This window comes from Somniosus microcephalus, chromosome 1 (assembly GCF_052327205.1).
Source record: "Somniosus microcephalus isolate GS21.2 chromosome 1, FLI_Smic_1.0, whole genome shotgun sequence".
NCBI classification, from domain to species: domain Eukaryota; kingdom Metazoa; phylum Chordata; class Chondrichthyes; order Squaliformes; family Somniosidae; genus Somniosus; species Somniosus microcephalus.
Genome location: NC_140987.1, coordinates 407534125 through 407551116, shown reverse-complemented (window position 1 = coordinate 407551116; position 16992 = coordinate 407534125). Strand labels below are relative to the sequence as shown.

General features: G+C 50.1%; 1 protein-coding gene across 3 annotated transcripts in view; it reads left to right on the top strand.

The window, feature by feature from the left end:
• Positions 1 to 16992, top strand: part of stard8 (StAR related lipid transfer domain containing 8) — a 136674-nt gene that overhangs the window by 22763 nt on the left and 96919 nt on the right. For 2 of the 3 annotated variants that reach the window (XM_085998426.1, XM_085998406.1), the window contains exon 1: positions 9192 to 9686. The exons of the other annotated variant lie outside the window; for it this stretch is intronic. In XM_085998426.1, coding sequence (XP_085854552.1) covers positions 9539 to 9686 — 148 coding nt within the window. In that variant the 5' untranslated portion in view covers positions 9192 to 9538. Of the gene's footprint in view, positions 1 to 9191; positions 9687 to 16992 lie in introns of those variants that run through there. 3 annotated transcript variants of the gene reach the window in all.

The window sequence follows — 16992 nt, the reverse complement described above, 5'->3', positions numbered from 1 at the left end:
CCAGTCGCTCTCTCTCTTCCCCCCAGTCGCTCTCTCTCTTCCCCCCAGTCGCTCTCTCACTTCCCCCCAGTCGCTCGCTCTCTTCCCCCCAGTCGCTCTCTCTCTTCCCCCCAGTCGCTCTCTCTCTTCCCCCCAGTCGCGCTCTCTCTTCCCCCCAGTCGCTCTCTCTCTTCCCCCAGTTGCTCTCTCTCTTCCCCCCAGTCGCTCTCTCTCTTCCCTCCAGGCGCTCTCTCTCTTCCCCCCAGTCGCTCTCTCTCTCCCCCCCAGTTGCTCTCTCTCTCTCTTCCCCCCAGTCGCTCTCTCTCTTCCCCTCAGTTGCTCTCTCTCTTCCCCCCCAGTCGCTCTCTCTCTTCCCCCCCAGTCGCTCTCTCTCTTCCCCCCCAGTCGCTCTCTCTCTTCCCCCCCAGTCGCTCTCTCTCTTCCCCCCAGTCGCTCTCTCTCTTCCCCCCCAGTCGCTCTCTCGCTCTCTTCCCCCCCAGTCGCTCTCTCTTTCTCTTCCCCCCGCAGTCGCTCTCTCTCTCTCTTCCCCCCGTCGCTCTCTCTCTCTCTTCCCCCCCAGTCGCTCTCTCTTCCCCCCCAGTCGCGCTCTGTCTTCCCCCCCAGTCGCTCTCTCTCTTCCCCCCCAGTCGCTCTCTCTCTTCCAACAACAACATGCCCTCGAAAAAGCCTCGGCACCGCCGGGCATCTATATATATAAAGCGGTCGATCTGTCTGTCTGTCATTCCGTCTGTCTGTTTGTCTGTCTGTATTGTATAAACTCGAAAGTTATAGAGCGTACCTACACGTGTGTTACATCAAAAGAAAGCTTACGATTCCAGAACTGTCATAAGCGTATTTACGTTTCGGCGAGACAAAAATTGCGCCCACGGTATCCAAAAAACGTTCAACATTCCGCTCATTATCCGCTCATTAGCATCGAGTGACGTCGAGTTCGACCAATCGTACGGTCGAGTGACCCGACGGTCGACCAATCGCTGCGTGGCGGGGGCGGGGGTGGGTTCCTGGCGCTTGCGGGCGAGCCCTCCTAGAGTTGAGTGATGGGACGATTGACCAATCCTACGCTTCGGTGACCTGACGGTCGACCAATCGGTGCGTGTGTGGGCGGGCCTTATCGTTCTGAACCGAGGTGAGTCGCTGCCATCTTGATTCCAAACTTTTCATTTCTTTTTCCCGCTTTCTGCGTCTTTAAAAAAAAAGTTGCTTTTAAAACACATAGGCCCAGAAATTGGGTATAGCCCCGCTTGAGGCGTTAGAACTGGCGATGCGCAAAGTTTATAGCCAGACGAAACTTATCGCCGACTGGCGCGATATTGGGTTGCATCGCCCCTAAAGGGGATTGAGGCGCTAAATCAGCCGTTGCATGGTGCTCTTAAGGCGCAAAAGGCCAGGCGCTACTCAATATCGACGCAGACGGGTGCAGCGCAGGTGAACTCAATTACGGGAAAGCACGAGACCTACAGGCGCCGGCCGGCTCTTAAAGGGGCGGGTCAGTCAGACTGAGCTTAAACACCCAACGCCCTGTAGGCCTCAGATTCGGCGCTCGCCCTTGTCTGGCGTTAGAAACTTGTGCATTATGGAGAAGGTTAGGCAGAGAGCAGAGCGCTTCAGCACTGAGGCTCTGGACCACTTGGTGGCTGCAGTTGAACACCGTCGAGAGGTCCTGTATCCGGATAATGGCAAGAGGCCAAATCAGAAGGCTTATCGACGATCTTGGAGGGAGGTTGCTGTGAGGGTGAATTCCAGCAGCATGGCGACCAGGACCCCTGTTCAGTGCAGGAAGAAATTCAATGACCTCACACGGATCGTTAGGGTGAGTGATGGTTTACCAAACTTGTGCTTCCCTCCATCTGCAGCTGACTTCGGGCACCCTGCTGCAATGATGCCCCAATGGCCATCTGTCAGTATGCACCCATGGCCCTTTCTGGCCACACACATGGACAGATGTCTCAAGGCCTCATGTAAGGGCTCTTGCACCATGGGGGGCATGCGATGAGGTCTCAAGGCCTCATGTAAGGGCTCTTGCACCATGGGGGGCATGCGATGAGGTCTCAAGGCCTCATGTAACAGAACCTCCCCTTCTTTCCCCTGCAGTCCAAGATGGCACAGATTAGAAAGGAGCAGCGTCGAACCGGTGGCGGACCTGCACAAGTGGTCACTCTCACGGATCTGGAGCAGAGAGTGCACCAGATACTTGGAGGACGTCTGTCTGGTCCAGTGACCACTGCATCTGCCGACCCAATTACTGACAGCGAGGGTAAGACTCTCACCTTTTCCACCTGTTGCCTTCCACTTGGTCCCCCCGCCAGCATGCATCCTCAGTGTACAGCCATGTCAGAGCCTTGCCGCAATCTGGCATGCCTTTCAGCAAACCTGTCCTTTTGCTAAAGCCACTCTTCCACCTCCCACTTTCAGATGAAGCAGCACCAACTCGGGCTCAACGCGCTGAAGCTGCCAGTGCCAGTGCCACCTGAGGCGAGGACCAGGAGGAATCCGGGCTCGGGAGGGGAGGGGGAGCGGAAAGGGTTACCCCGGCAACTGGGCTCGCCAGCCGCAATCGGCCGTCTCAAGCCGCTCAGGCCCGGTCCCGGAGATCAGGAAGCGGAGAGGGGAGGAGGGTTACCAAGGCAACCGGGCCCGGCCAGCCGCAATCGGCCGTCTCAAGCCGGCCCGGCCTCGGGAGGGCGGGGCTCGGGTTGACCGGGGCGCTGCGCTCGGCATGTCAGTGCGTGGGGCGGCACGGAGCTCAGCGGAGCCATCGCCGGCAGAGGGGAGAGGGTCTGCTGGCTCCCCCCTCCTTCCCCCACCTCCCCCACCCCTCCCCTCCCCTCCCCCTCCTCCTCCCCCTCCTCTCCCCTCCCCCTCCCCTCTCCCCCGCTCTCCCTCCTCCCCCCCTCCCCCCTCTTCCCCCTCCCCCCTCTCCCCCTCCCTCCTCCCGCTCCCCTCCCTCCTCCCCCCTCCCTCCCTCCTCCCCCCCTCTCCTCCTCCCTCCTCCCCCTCCCCCCGCCCCCTTCCCTCCCCCTCGCTCCTCCCCCCCATCCCCACCCCCTCCCCCCTTCCCCTCCCCTTCCCTCCCCCTCACCTCCCCCTCCCCCCTTCCCCCTCCCCTTCCCTCCCCCTCCCCTCCCCTTCCCTTCCCCTTCCCTCCCCTTCCCTCCCCCTCCCCTTCCCTTCCCCCCTCCTCCCCTTCCCTCCCCTTCCCTCCCCTCCCCTTCCCTCCCCTTCCCTCCCCCTCACCCCCTCCCCTCCCTCCCCCCTTCCTCCCCCTCCTTCCCCCCTCCCTCCCCCCTCCACCCTTCCTCCCCCTTCCCCCCCTTCCTCCTCCTTTCCCCCCTCCCCATCCCTTTCCCCCTCCCCTCCCCTTTCCTCCCCTTTCCCCCTTCCCCTCCCCTCCCCTTTCCCCCCTTTCCCCCCCTCCCCTCCCCTTTCCTCCCCTCCCCTTTCCCCCCTTTCCCCCCTTCCCCCCCTTTCCCCCCCTTTCCCCCCTTCCCCCTAGTCGCGCTCTCTCTTCCCCCCAGTCACTCTCTCTCTTCCCCCCAGTCGCTCTCTCTCTCTTCCCCCCAGTCGCTCTCTCTCTTCCCCCCGTCGCTCTCTCTCTTCCTCCCAGTCGCTCTCTCTCTTCCCCCCGTCGCTCTCTCTCTCTCTTCCCCCCAGTCGCTCTCTCTCTCTTCCCCCCAGTCGCTCTCTCTCTTCCCCCAGTCGCTCTCTCTCTTCCCCCGTCACTCTCTCTCTTCCCCCCAGTCGCTCTCTCTCTTCCCCCCAGTCGCTCTCTCTCTTGCCCCCAGTCGTTCTCTCTCTTCCCCCCTTCGCTCTCTCTCTTCCCCCAGTCGTCTCTCTCTTCCCCCCAGTCATCTCTCTCTTCCCCCCAGTCGCGCTCTCTCTTCCCCCCAGTCACTCTCTCTCTTCCCCCCAGTCGCTCTCTCTCTCTTCCCCCCAGTCGCTCTCTCTCTTCCCCCCGTCGCTCTCTCTCTTCCTCCCAGTCGCTCTCTCTCTTCCCCCCGTCGCTCTCTCTCTCTCTTCCCCCCAGTCGCTCTCTCTCTCTTCCCCCCAGTCGCTCTCTCTCTTCCCCCAGTCGCTCTCTCTCTTCCCCCGTCACTCTCTCTCTTCCCCCCAGTCGCTCTCTCTCTTCCCCCCAGTCGCTCTCTCTCTTGCCCCCAGTCGTTCTCTCTCTTCCCCCCTTCGCTCTCTCTCTTCCCCCAGTCGTCTCTCTCTTCCCCCCAGTCATCTCTCTCTTCCCCCCAGTCGCTCGCTCTCTTCCCCCCAGTCGCTCTCTCTCTTCCCCCAGTCGCTGTCTCTCTTCCCCCCAGTCGCTCTCTCTCTTCCCCCAGTCGCTCTCTCTCTTCCCCCCGTCGCTCTCTCTCTTCCCCCAAGTCGCTCTCTTTCTTCCCCCCAGTCACTCTCTCACTCTCTTCCAACAACAACATGCCCTCAAAAAACCCTCGGCACCGCCGGGCACTCCAGCTAGTTATTATTTTATATATATAAATGGATCTGTCTGTCTGTCTGTCTGTGTGTATGTCCGCGGTAAACTCAAAGGTTATAGAGCTTACCTGCACATATGTTATATCAAAAGAAAGCTTATGATTAGGGGAGTGTCATAGGCATATTTACTTTTTGGTCAGACAAAGATTACTTGGACAGTATACAGAAAACTTTCAAAAAACGGACAAAATCCGCTCATTAGCGTTGAGTGATGTGATGGTTGACCAGTCCTACGGGGGAAGCGCAGTGCATCATGGGGGGCATTTCATGGCGTGTGTGGGTGGGGCCTAATCCTGCAGCCTGCCGTGAGTGCGGGACTGGGAAAACAGATACACAGACATAGACAGAGACAACCACGCGGCCCGAGAGCCCGATAGACAGTGAGCATTCACACACAGAGACAGATACACCCGTGTGGCCTGAGAGCCCGAAAGACATCGAGCAGGGGAGCGGCGGTGGCAGGCCGGAGCGGGAGCTGAGCTGGGGTCACTCGGGCCGGGCCTGAGGCGCTACGCCGCGCATGGGGGCTCTGGGTCACCAAGGCTGGGCTCTAAGTCCAACCCCTTCCCCGGGGTGTCTTCCTTTCTTCTCTATCTCCTTCCCTCACTCTCTCCTTCCCTCTCTCTCTCTCTCTCTCTCCTCTTCTCTCTCTCTCTCTCTCTCTCCTTCCCTCTCTCTCTCTCTCTCTTTCCCTCTCTCTCTCTCTCCTTCCCCCTCTCTCTCGCTCTCTCTCCTTCCCCCTCTCTCTCTCTCCTTCCCCCTCTCTCTCTCGCTCCTTCCCCCCTCTCTCTCTCCCCTTCCCCCTCTCTCTCTCTCTCCTTCCCCCTCTCTCTCCTTCCCCCTCTCTCTCTCGCTCCTTCCCCCTCTCTCTCCTTCCCTCTCTCTCTCTCTCCGGCAGCGGGCCGTAGCGGGAGCTGAGCTGGGGTCACTCCGGCCGGGCCTGAGGTGCTATGCCGCGCATGGGGGCTCTGGGACACCGGGCCGGGCTCTGAGTCCAACCCCTTCCCCGGGGTGTCTTCCTCTCTTCTCTATCTCCTTCCCTCTCTCTCTCTCCTCTTCCTTCTCTCTCTCCTTCCCTCTCTCTCTCTCCTTCCCTCTCTCTCTCTCTCTCCTTCCCCCTCTCTCTCTCCTTCCCCCTCTCTCTCCTTCCCCCTCTCTCTCTCTCCTTCCCCCTCTCTCTCTCCTTCCCCCCTCTCTCCTTCCCCCTCTCTCTCTCTCCTTCCCCCTCTCTCTCTCTCCTTCCCTCTCTCTCTCTCTCTCTCTCCTTCCCTCTCTCTCTCTCCTTCCCTCTCTCTCTCCTTCCCCCTCTCTCTCTCTCCTTCCCCCTTTCTCTCTCTCTCCTTCCCCCTCTCTCTCAATTCAATTTCAATTCAATTCAAATCGCTTTATTGGCATGACAAGGTACATCTTATGTTGCCAAAACATCGAAAAACATTCATGGTTGTACACAAAAATACAGATCTATCCATACAGTGTATAAACAGATATATCCCTGAGTGTATAAATATACTTCATATAATTTGTATATACTCTTTTCTTATATTTAGTGGTTGTCCCTCTGTTTATGGCAAGCTGTAACATAGTGTGCCACTAAGGTTACACAATTTCTCTCTTCCCCTAGTAGGTATGGGAGTTTTTGGTCGTCATTCAAATTTCTGAATTCCGGGCATATTTTTGTGAATTTTGGGTAGAAATTCTCCCTTATGCCCTGATATTTTCTACAAGCTGTGAGGAAGTGCATCTCTGTCTCCACCACTCCCTGACTGCAGTGAGAGCATATCCTGTCCTCTCTTGGTAGCCAGGTCTGCCTGTGTCTACCTTTTTCGATCGCCAGGCTATGTTCACTAAGTCTGTACATTGTCAAGGTTTTTCTCAGTTTGCTATCCTTTACCATGGTCAGGTAATCAGCCATGTTGTATTGTCTGTTTAGGGCCAAGTAGCAATTGAGTTTGCTTTGGGTTTTTGTTGTTTCTGTCCAATATGACAGATATTTTTCCTTTTGCTTAGCGACGATTGTGTTGGGTCGAATTCTTTGTGTTACGCTGTCACTGTCCTGGGGCTGGTTATTGTTAGTAGTGTTAGTAGTTACTTCACTGAGTCCCAGGACTAGTTGACTGACGGTATTCTTCTTTATGGTCCTCTCTTGGCATTTCAGGGCTTCGTAATGATAGCATTGGGGGTTGCTCATTTCTAGGTGTTTCCAAAATTTGGTGGCTCTTTTTTGGATAGTGATTATTAATGGATATTGGCCTAGTTCTGCCCTGCATGCATTGTTTACGGTTTTCCTTTGAGTCCGGAGGATACTTTTACAGAATTCTGCATGTAGGACCTCAATTGGGTGTTTGTCCCATTTTGCAAATTCTTGTTGTGTTAGCAGTCCCCACACCTCACTGCCATTGGTTCAATTACTGATTTAAAAATTTTGAGCCAAATGCTAATTGGGATTTCTATTTGGATTGATTTTTTAATGGCATAGAAAGCCCTTCTTGCTTTCTCTTTCAGTTCATTCACAGCCAGATGAAAATTTCCCGTAGAACTGATTTTTAAGCCCAAGTATGTGTAGTTAGTGGTTTGTTCAATTTTGGTTGTTCCTAGTGTGAAATTTATTTTGGGTCCCTGATGTCTGGATCTTTGCTGGAACACAAGGACTTTGGTTTTTTGGGGATTTATTGTCAGGGCCCAGGTCTGGCAGAACGACTCCAGCAGATCCAGGTTCTGCTGTAGACCCTCCTTAGTTGGTGACAGCAGAACCAGGTCATCTGCATAGAGGAGGAATTTAACCTTGGATTCATATAGGGTGAGGCCAGGTGCTGTAGATTGTTCAAGTAGTTTTGCCAATTCATTTATGTAAATATTAAAGAGTGTCGGTGAGATGGGCGAGCCCTGCGTCACCCCCCGCCCCTGTGGGAAGTATTTTGTTTGTTTTTCTCCAATTTTAACTGCACATTTGTTGTTTGTATACATTGATTTAATTACATCATATGTTTTTCCCCCTACCCCGCTTTCGATAAGTTTCAGGAATAAACCGTCGTGCCAGATGGAATCGAAAGCCTTCTGGAAATCTATAAAGCATGCGTAGATTTTGCTTTTGTTTTGATGAACGTGTTTGTCAATTAGGGTCTGTAGGGTGAAGATATGATCTGATGTTCTATAGTTTGGCAGGAATCCAATTTGGCTTTTACTCAAGACATTGTGCTCCTCAAGGAAGTTTATAAGTCTTTTGTTTATGATACTACAGAATACCTTCCCCAGGTTACTGTTTACACAGATGCCTCGATAGTTATTTGGGTCGACTTTGTCCCCACTTTTGTATATGGGCATTATGAGTCCTTTGTTCCAGATATCAGGGAAGTAACCGACACTCAGAACCAAGTTGAAGAGTTTTAGGATAGCCAGTTTCATTTTATCGTCTGTGTGTTTAATCATCTCGCTTAGTATGCCGTCTGCACCGCAAGCTTTTCCTGGTCGCAGGTCCTTGAGTTTTTCAACTAGTTCTTTTTCTGTTATTATGGAGTCTAGCGGGTTTTGGTTATCTTTTATGGCCATTTCGAGCTTTTCCAGTTTTTTGCATATTTCTCCTTCCCCCTCTCTCTCTCTCCTTCCCCCCTCTCTCTCTCTCCTTCCCCTGAAGGGAGGGAGGGAGAGAGGGTGAGGGAGGGAGGGGGACAGAGAGGGAGGGGGGAGTCAGAGACTCCTGACCAGACTCAGGCACGGCAAGCTGTTGACCAGGCGAGACATACCTAAGCCAGAGCCTCAGAGACTTCTGACCAGACTCAGGCACGGCAAGCTGTTGACCAGGCGAGACATACCCAAAACTATAAAACCTGGAGTATATGGCTACTGGCGATCCCCATTAACAAAAAACGAAGTTAAAGAACCACCTCCTGAGTGCTTAGGAAGAGTTCTTCAATCCCAACAGTTTTATAAACAGTTTTATAAACATGGCAGAGGGTTCTTCAGTTCCCTTGGCAATGCCGGGTACTCCAGCTAGTGATATATAAAATGAAGTAAAATGTCAATCCTAACATAGGCTGGATGGCAAATACATGATTTGAAAGTTGCCACTTATCGAATTTGATGTGGCCTTTGGATGTTGTTCAAGATTTGGGTGCAGTCCAATACTGATGAATGAAAATGATTTGTATTAAAATTACCTCAGTGTCCCTAGGCTAGAGAGGGGGAACAATTAATGAAGGCTCTCATTTTTGATTGCTGCTCAGTGACCCTTGCTAGACTGTGTGGATGTCAGGTTAAGGCTCAGCTGTGATGTTCCAACCATGGTCGAATATCCTAATGACACCCACTGTCTCGGCCCCCACGTGAAGAAGGACCAGTTGGTTGAGATAGTGGATGGCCGGTGACACTTGTTGAATCCATACCCCAGCAAGAGTTTGGGGGCGGAGTAATTCCAAGATTTAATTAGGAGATAACCCATGTCAAAAATATGTGGTGGCGTGTAACCCCCCTCATCCGGCCCAGTGATTGCACCTATGCAGAGAGTATTCAGCAGCTATGGTTCTGTATCAGAAGGAATCAGCATCTTCAGGAAAACATTTTAAAGGCTCATTGTGGAAAGAAATTTAAATAGTGAAATGGGGATAGAGGAGGGGAGTGGGAATAGTTGGATAGCTGTTTCAAAGAGCCGGCACAGGCACGATGGGCCGAATGGCCTCCTTCTGTGCTGTATGATTCTCGACTATGATAATCTTGGGACAGTTGGATACGGTAGTTTGTTTTGGTAATCCCTCTCTCCTAGGAGTGTGTTGGGTGGGTGTGCAGGAGGCTGAGAAATGATCCATGATCTCATTTTGAGTTGTTGCTGACTTCAAACTGTGGCTTTGCTGCAAACTTCCCGCAGCTGCAGAAAAAAACCCCCGTTTGTTCCAATCCGAGCGAAGTGAGCAGGAGTGAGTGAGCAGAGCGCCTTGACTCAGCCCCTCCCCGCCACTTTACACCAGCACAGATTGAAAGAGAAATCCTCGCTGTGTGCCCGGGGCGCCTGGGCTCGGAGGATGCCAAGCGTTGTCCTCTGCAGGATATTCACACCTACACCAGGCACATGTCTCACTTGCAGCCGGCTCGGGGGGCTGCCATCTCGGCGGCGATGGATGGTTCCGAGCCGCCGACTGTCCCCAGGAGGTCACGGAGTTTCCACTTTAAAAGCTTGAGAACATTCCTCAGCAAAATGAGCGACCGGCGGGTAATAGGTAAGCACAGATGTATTTCTTTCTAAAACTTGTTTTTGTTATAACTCGACCCGATTGTGTATATATATTGTGTATATATAATATATACATAATAGCAAGATTCATTGAATTGTGTCTTGGATAGCAGTGTCTGAATTTTTAATAGTTTCTGGATGCCTTTTTCTGGGTGGAATGTTATATAGTATATGGTATAGTATACTTTTATAAATAAATAGGGCATATCCGATGTTGTGGTCCAACATCCTGAGACAAACCCAGTGAATTTCTACACTTACTGTATACAGTGTTGCCCGAGTACACACATAGTCCTGCTGGCAGTGAAATGCCAGCTTCTGAGCCGATCTAACAACACATCACTTGCCCTATATTAAAACATATATACAGGGCTGTGGTACTAGGCTGATAGCAAATAAGCAATCTGTTTATTTGGTGTTAAAACAATGCCAAGGATAGTTTTGCCACATGGTGATGCCACATGGTTATCCCCAACACATATACCCCGTCTCTCCATTCATTATAGAACTTTTGCTTTTTCTTTTTAATATGATTCAAATTTTAAAAGCTAGAATAATCCTAAGAGTGGGACTGATTGGCTAGTTGGAAGAATGAGCGTGATTTGGAACGTACCTTCCGAGTGCCTACAGGGCAGAGGTTTGTCACGATGAAAGTTTAAACTTTCACAGGCTGGTGTTTCATTTTCACTGATCACATATGTTATTGCTGAGCATTGACAACACGGAGATTGCCACTGAACTGAAAACCGCTCGCACGTTGTTCACAGCAGATATGTTATAAAAATGATTATTGTTTTAGAACATTCAAAATGCTTCAAAGAATTCTGTGTTGAGTTGGCTGATCTCAGATAGGGCGGCACTTGGGCTGTTACAATACTGTGGCAACTCTGGACTAGGGAGGGGGAAAATCAACCACTCCTGATCACTATCCAGTGACCCTGGAGAGATTTGTAATGAGGTTGGTTACACCATGGGCGTTGGGTGAGAATGGGATCAGGCTTAGCTACAATCCTCTCCATGTTGAGTAGTCTGCCTACACTCTATCTGGACTCACACGTGAATAATTGAAAGCATTCCTGTATTATTAGCTTCAATAAATTTGATCATTTAGGAATTAGTTCGATCTCATCCAAAAACATGTCAATTTTCACATTAAATGGGTGTCTGGGGAACTGGTGGGGATGTGGAGCAAGATATAGCATGGTTTTTTTCAGTGGGTGAGAGAATGTTGGCCAGGGCATTAGGATTACCTGCTCTTCTGAGAATAACATAATGAGTGCCTCCCACTTCCATTATTTGTAGCTCAAGGAGTGTGTCACCGCTCCTGGGAACAACATTTGAAAATGTGCCTTGATTATATCAGCCAGGTTAAAGCAAATCCATATCTAAGTGTAGCAGCTGCAGGCACTCTTAAAGACAGTACAGGTATTACTTTCACCTGATTTTTAGTGCCATATTTGCTATTAGAGACATGAACAGTATAGTAAGGATCAGGATAACTGGGTGCAGTATTCTGATAGCACAAATGTATTATAATTTGTGCTCTTCAATCTACTCTACTGAATCACTGTGATCCTAATAAACCTGTATATATAAATATAATAAAAGATGATAATCAGACTCGTTCTGAACTATAAGTGCCGAGGAGAGGGAGGGAGGAGGGAGACGAGGTGAGTGATGTACTGTTTAGAGGGATGTAGGCCTGGATATTCTGGATCACTTCCCATCAAAACTGATTACACAAGTGGTGAGTGTGGGCAGAGATAGGCTCTGGCTGGCGCGACACTGAGGCTCTGGCTGGCATGGATCCGCCGAATTTTACTGGCCCCTGGGACTAGCACTGCCAAGGTTTACCAGAGATGAAGTGGAGGAGATGCAAACGAGGGGTAGGATATTGTTGCAACGTCATTCATGATAATTCTTCATATCCCACCCCACCATACGTCGGTCACAGAGGCACCCTGGAATGGAAAAGGCAGGCCCAGATCTCAAGATATAAATTTCAGTGGAAGATGTTAGTGGCAAACTTAAGTGTTTATGTTAGTGAGGTGAGATTTTTGATCTATGGTAAGGAGAGGATTTATCTGGGGAGATATTTTATTGCTCCTGTCATTTAAGCACTTCGGCCTAGAAATTGGGGAATGCTGGAAACCTGCCGGTAACATTGGCGGCCAAGGATAACGGCCGCCAGCTGAGAGACCACAGGCAGTACCGGCATTTTGGCACTGTCTGCTCATTAACATCAGCGTGGCGGTGATTTTCTAGTGTGGCAGTGATTTTCTAGTGGAACGCGCTCTTTGCTGCGCTAATCTCAGAAGGAGGCCAAAGATCACCTCTGTCTCCCGCTTGCAGTGTAGGGGAGCGGGAAGAAAGGAGCGTCCCGAACAGTTGCTGTACTTGCTCCAAAAATATTAGCTGCCACCCGATGTTGGTGGATTTTTTAATAGTTTATGGAATGAATGCATCTGTGTTCTCTGTCACACTAATCTTTCCCCATTGGTTACTCTTGAAAGTGTTTAAATGTGTAGTCATCATGGCAGCATTTAGTGGGTCTTACATACTCGACACAATATTATTATTTGATTAATAATTGGCTATGGAATTTTGAATAAATTATTTATGATTCTTTAAAATCTTAAGCAGTTGAGTCCAGATTTGCTAGGGGGTGAGCAAAAATTGAAAGTTTTGAAGAATAACCTTGGCAAAGGAGACGTTTGAAGTTCTGGCATCAATCTGAGGTGTTTTCCACTTGTCAGCGTCCATCCTCCTAAGTCCTGTCAAACACCTCATGGCTGTTAACGCTGCTGAAACATCTTTCAGCAACAGCACTCACTGGTGTGATTTAGAGTGGGCGGCAGTGGGTGCAGTGAACTCCAAAACAGATGAGCTGGCGTCAACTCGGCGTTGTACGCCATTTCATGTCACACTCCGGCTCATTAAAATACTTTCGCCGATGGCAGGTAACGGCAGTGCTGGCGACCTACCGAAAAATGGCTGCTGCCATGGGACCTGCCACCAGCTGGCGGAAAAGCGCTGGTTTACTTTTTTTTACCAATTCATGGTGGTAACGGGTGGCGCAAACCATCTGAATTTCTAGGCCTTTATCTTAAGGCTCATTACTACTGAGGCCTAAAGCTGTGAATTTGGGGTGGAAGGGTTTTAAAGTAATCTGCAATATCTTATTAGAGGAAATTTCCTTTGAGGTGCCAGAAAGCATGACATTACCTTTGGGTATTCCTCTTTATATGGCCTTCTATCATCATAACGAGGAAGAGCAATAGGGCCAGAGAAGGTTCTGGCTATATCAAAGGGGACTGAGGAGGTTAAGGAGTTATCCAGCCACCAGACTGTACATAGCATAGAACTTGGTGTAAGAAAACTCATTAAGCACTTGGTTGAGTATAAAACAAGGCTTTAATCAACTGTTTCACAACCATGAGATTCTAGTTACATCACTAGTTCCTGGTTACAAAAATGTCCTGGGCAAGCTGGGCCCACGCCTGAGTATTTATACTCCTTGGACGGCGCCACCAGCTGGCTGCCCAGTGTTATTTCATGAGTCATTTCTTCATGAATGATAAGATTCATGACAGAACTCTTATCTTCAGCTGTATAAGAACAGTGCCTGAGGAGACTCAAATGCACAAAAGATGTGCTTCAAGTATTATGCAGGTTCCTGGAACCTGACCTGAAGTCATCTTCAAGGAATTCCAGTGCTTTGTCCATGGAGATGACATTTTGCACATATGAAGGGAATAGATTGTGTTCCAGCTGACAGTTTGTTTCTATTAAATAGGTTAGGGAGGACCAGGGATCACAAATTTAAGTTGTATAAGGCCAGATCTAGGTTAGATGTCAGGAGGTGGTTCTTTTCCCAGAGAATAGTGAACCTCTGGAGTAGGCTGCCGTCTCGAGCGGTGGCGCGGGCTCGCTGAATTCTTTCAGGCGAGAGCTGGACCTGTTTCTGGCTGGGGCGGAGATCACCTCTTACAGAAGGTAGGTACTGCAAGGAATTCAGGGCCAGAGTGATCTCCTGGACTAGTTTCATAAGAACATAAGAAATAGGTGCAGGAGTAGGCCATTTGGCCCTTCGAGCCAGCTCTGCCATTCAGTAAGATCATGGCTGATCTTCTACCTCATCTCCACTTTCCTGCACTATCCCATATCCCTTGATTCCCTTAATATCCAAAACTCTATCGATCACTGTCTTGAATACACTCAACGACTGAGTCTCCACAGCCCTCTGGGGTAGAGAATTCCAAAGATTCACCACCCTCTGAGTGAAGAAATTTCTCCTCATCTCAGTCCTAAATGGCCGACCCCTTATTCTGAGACTGTGACCCCTGGTTCTCGACTCCCCAGCCAGGGGAAACATCCTCCATGCATCTACCCTGTCAAGCCCTGTAAGAATTTTGTATGTTTCAATGAGATCACCTCTCATTCTTCTAAACTCCAGAGAATATAGGCCTAGTCTACTCAATCTCTCCTCATAGGACAATCCCATTATCCCAGGAATCAGTCTGGTGAACCTTCGTTGCATTCCCTCTATGGCAAGTATATCCTTCCTTAGGTAAGGAGACCAAAACTGTACACAATACTCCAGGTGTGGTCTCACCAGGGCCCTTTCAATTGCCTAGATGGGTCAGAGAGAAATTTCCCAGATTTTTTCCCCCCAAATTGGCCTGGGTTTAAAAAAAAAAATTTTTTGCCTCTCCCAGGAGATCACATGGTTTTAGGTGGGATGGAGTGTATATGTTGTGATACACAAGGTATTGTAATTGTGTGGGACAGGCTCGATAGACCAGATGGTCTTTACCTGTCCATCATTGTTCGTATGTTCCAGTGCAGGGGATTTCTGCAACATTTCAGTCAGTGGTCCACTATTGCAATTGGCAGGTGACTGATGCAATGTTCATTAGAGCTGCCCAGTTCATTTCAATCTCCATGGAGGCAGCTTCCCAATCTGAGAGACCTTTTCCAAGTAGCAGGATTCCAAAGCACCAGCAGAAGATACGGTGGCTTACATCAACAGGAAGGAATACCATTCTCTATATGTGCGGCTAGTTTGTGACCACAGGCATGTGATCCTGCACGTCAACATGAGGCAGTTAGAGTGATGCAGTTATAATGAGTCAGCCCTCTGCGCTAGGTCTTTTTGCCAATCAGAAGAAGACTAACAGATGGCTTTTTGGATAAGGAGCACCCTCTGCAAACCTGGCTCAGAATTTCTCACAGTAATGCTGAGGAGTGGAACAAGGCCCATACATACACTAGAGTCCTATTAGAGCTCATCTTTGGAATGCTGAAACTACAATTCTGCCTTCTGGGTACGTCTGATGATGCTGTACACTATACTCCAACATTAGTATTGATGATGGGCATTGCCTTCAGTATCCTGCATAATTATGCATTTGAGAAGAGTCCAGCTGGATGAGGAGGACAAACTGCTGCAGGAAAGGGAGGAAGATGTGGTAGTAGATGTTGATGAGCATGATAATGAGAATGATCCACAGGATAATCTAGTGCCTGGCCTGAGAAATGTCAGAAGTGCTCTGTTTAAAAAAAAAAAACATTGTCATGAAAATAAGTAATGAATGTATATATTCATGGATATACCCAGAGCCCAATATTTGTGCTTGATTACATCTTTCTACAACATTGAATGCTCAACTTTATAATTTTGTGGAATTTCCTAGTAACACATCATCTCCCTTTATCACAATACTCAGTACTGTTAAAATGTAAAAGTAGAAACATAGTCACCTGAATTTATTATGTAAATATATCATGTACCACAAAAATTCCCCAATCTTCACCATAGCACTTCCCCTTTCTGCCTCTTCATGCCATACAACCTTTTGCTAACTGTGAACATCTTGTAGTTGTCACTTGAGTGACTGAGTTGGAGGGGATGGCCAACTGTTCTTTGTATCTTTGAGCCTCCTGGGACTGAATTGGATGATATCTTTGACAGCCACTGTCCTGAGAAGGACAAACATGCAGATTGCATCTCCAAATCAGACGAGGGGTGCAACCTGATCCTACTGTTGCCACACAGCATCAGGGGACCTGATAGAGACTCAATGGATCTGAATTCTTGAGAGAAAGCTAGATCTTGTGAAGACCTGCCTGCCAGGGCACTAGTGCTGGGCATATTCTCCAGTGGGCCAGTGATTGCTGGAAGGCAGCCCGAATGGTCTGAGTTGAGAAAACCCTATCTATATGTCTCTTAATGTAAACACCCAAGGCCTCCATGATAGCAGTGTGAGGTGCGTCTCAATAAGCAGACATTGCTCCAGAGGTTTCATTCATGCGGACATCCTCTGCAGGTCTCTAAGTTATCATCTTCGCCAGGCAATGGTGCAATGAGGAACCCCCCCCCCCCCCCAGTGGTGCTTCACATGCTGGTAATGGACTCCTCTAGAATACCAGACAGATTCTGCACATTTTTGGAGAGATTCTTCCGTGCTTGCACATGGGTTCAATGCTCTAGAAGTTTCCTTCATTTGAAAGCATGGCCCATGAAATCTGTGTCCTGAAGCAACTCAGCCAAAGTCTGACATCTCCAATCAAAGATGCCATATCATTTTCCTCCATTTCCCCCCCCTCCCCCAACCCCACTTCCTCCTGACATTTGTGAATTGTGTATCACCCATTGCATTCTCTTCCTTCTCACTCGTCTAAAAGCCCTATGGGGAATAATTGGGTTGCTTTGCGCCTCTGGCGCCTGGGTGTGGCGTCGCTAACGCCTCCCGTGAAATTCAGCGGGAGGTCAGCGGTGGCAGTAGCCGGTAGCGCCCTGTGGCGCTGCGCCTCCGGCGATGATGTCATCGCAAACTTCGGTTGCGGCCCCTGACCTACCGCCAGACGATATGTCCAACAGGGTCAGGGTGGTGTTTTTGCGGCTGTGGCAGCGCTAATTAAAGGGCAGGTGCCGGGCGGCCTTTTTTTTGGGCCGCCTGCCAGCACCTGCCCCCTCCCACTTCCTCATGCGGGGTGCCGGCTCCTCTTGAGCGCTGGGCTGTTTTCCCGGTACCCCGCTCCCTGGTGGTTCAGCAGGGCCCCGGTGCGTGCTGTGCTAGGCTCCTCCCCTTTAATCAGGGGAGGGAGGCCTGTAATACTGCGCCCCAGGAAGGAGGGGGAGCGCTTCCTGTAGTGCCCTGCATCCTGCTTGGGGCGCTACCTCTTAATTTATGGTGCAGGGGGCGCTAACTTTAAAAGTAGTGCCCCGGCGAAGTTAGCACCCCAAAGGGAGCGCGACTTAATTTTTTCACCCTAGGTGCTTGTCTATA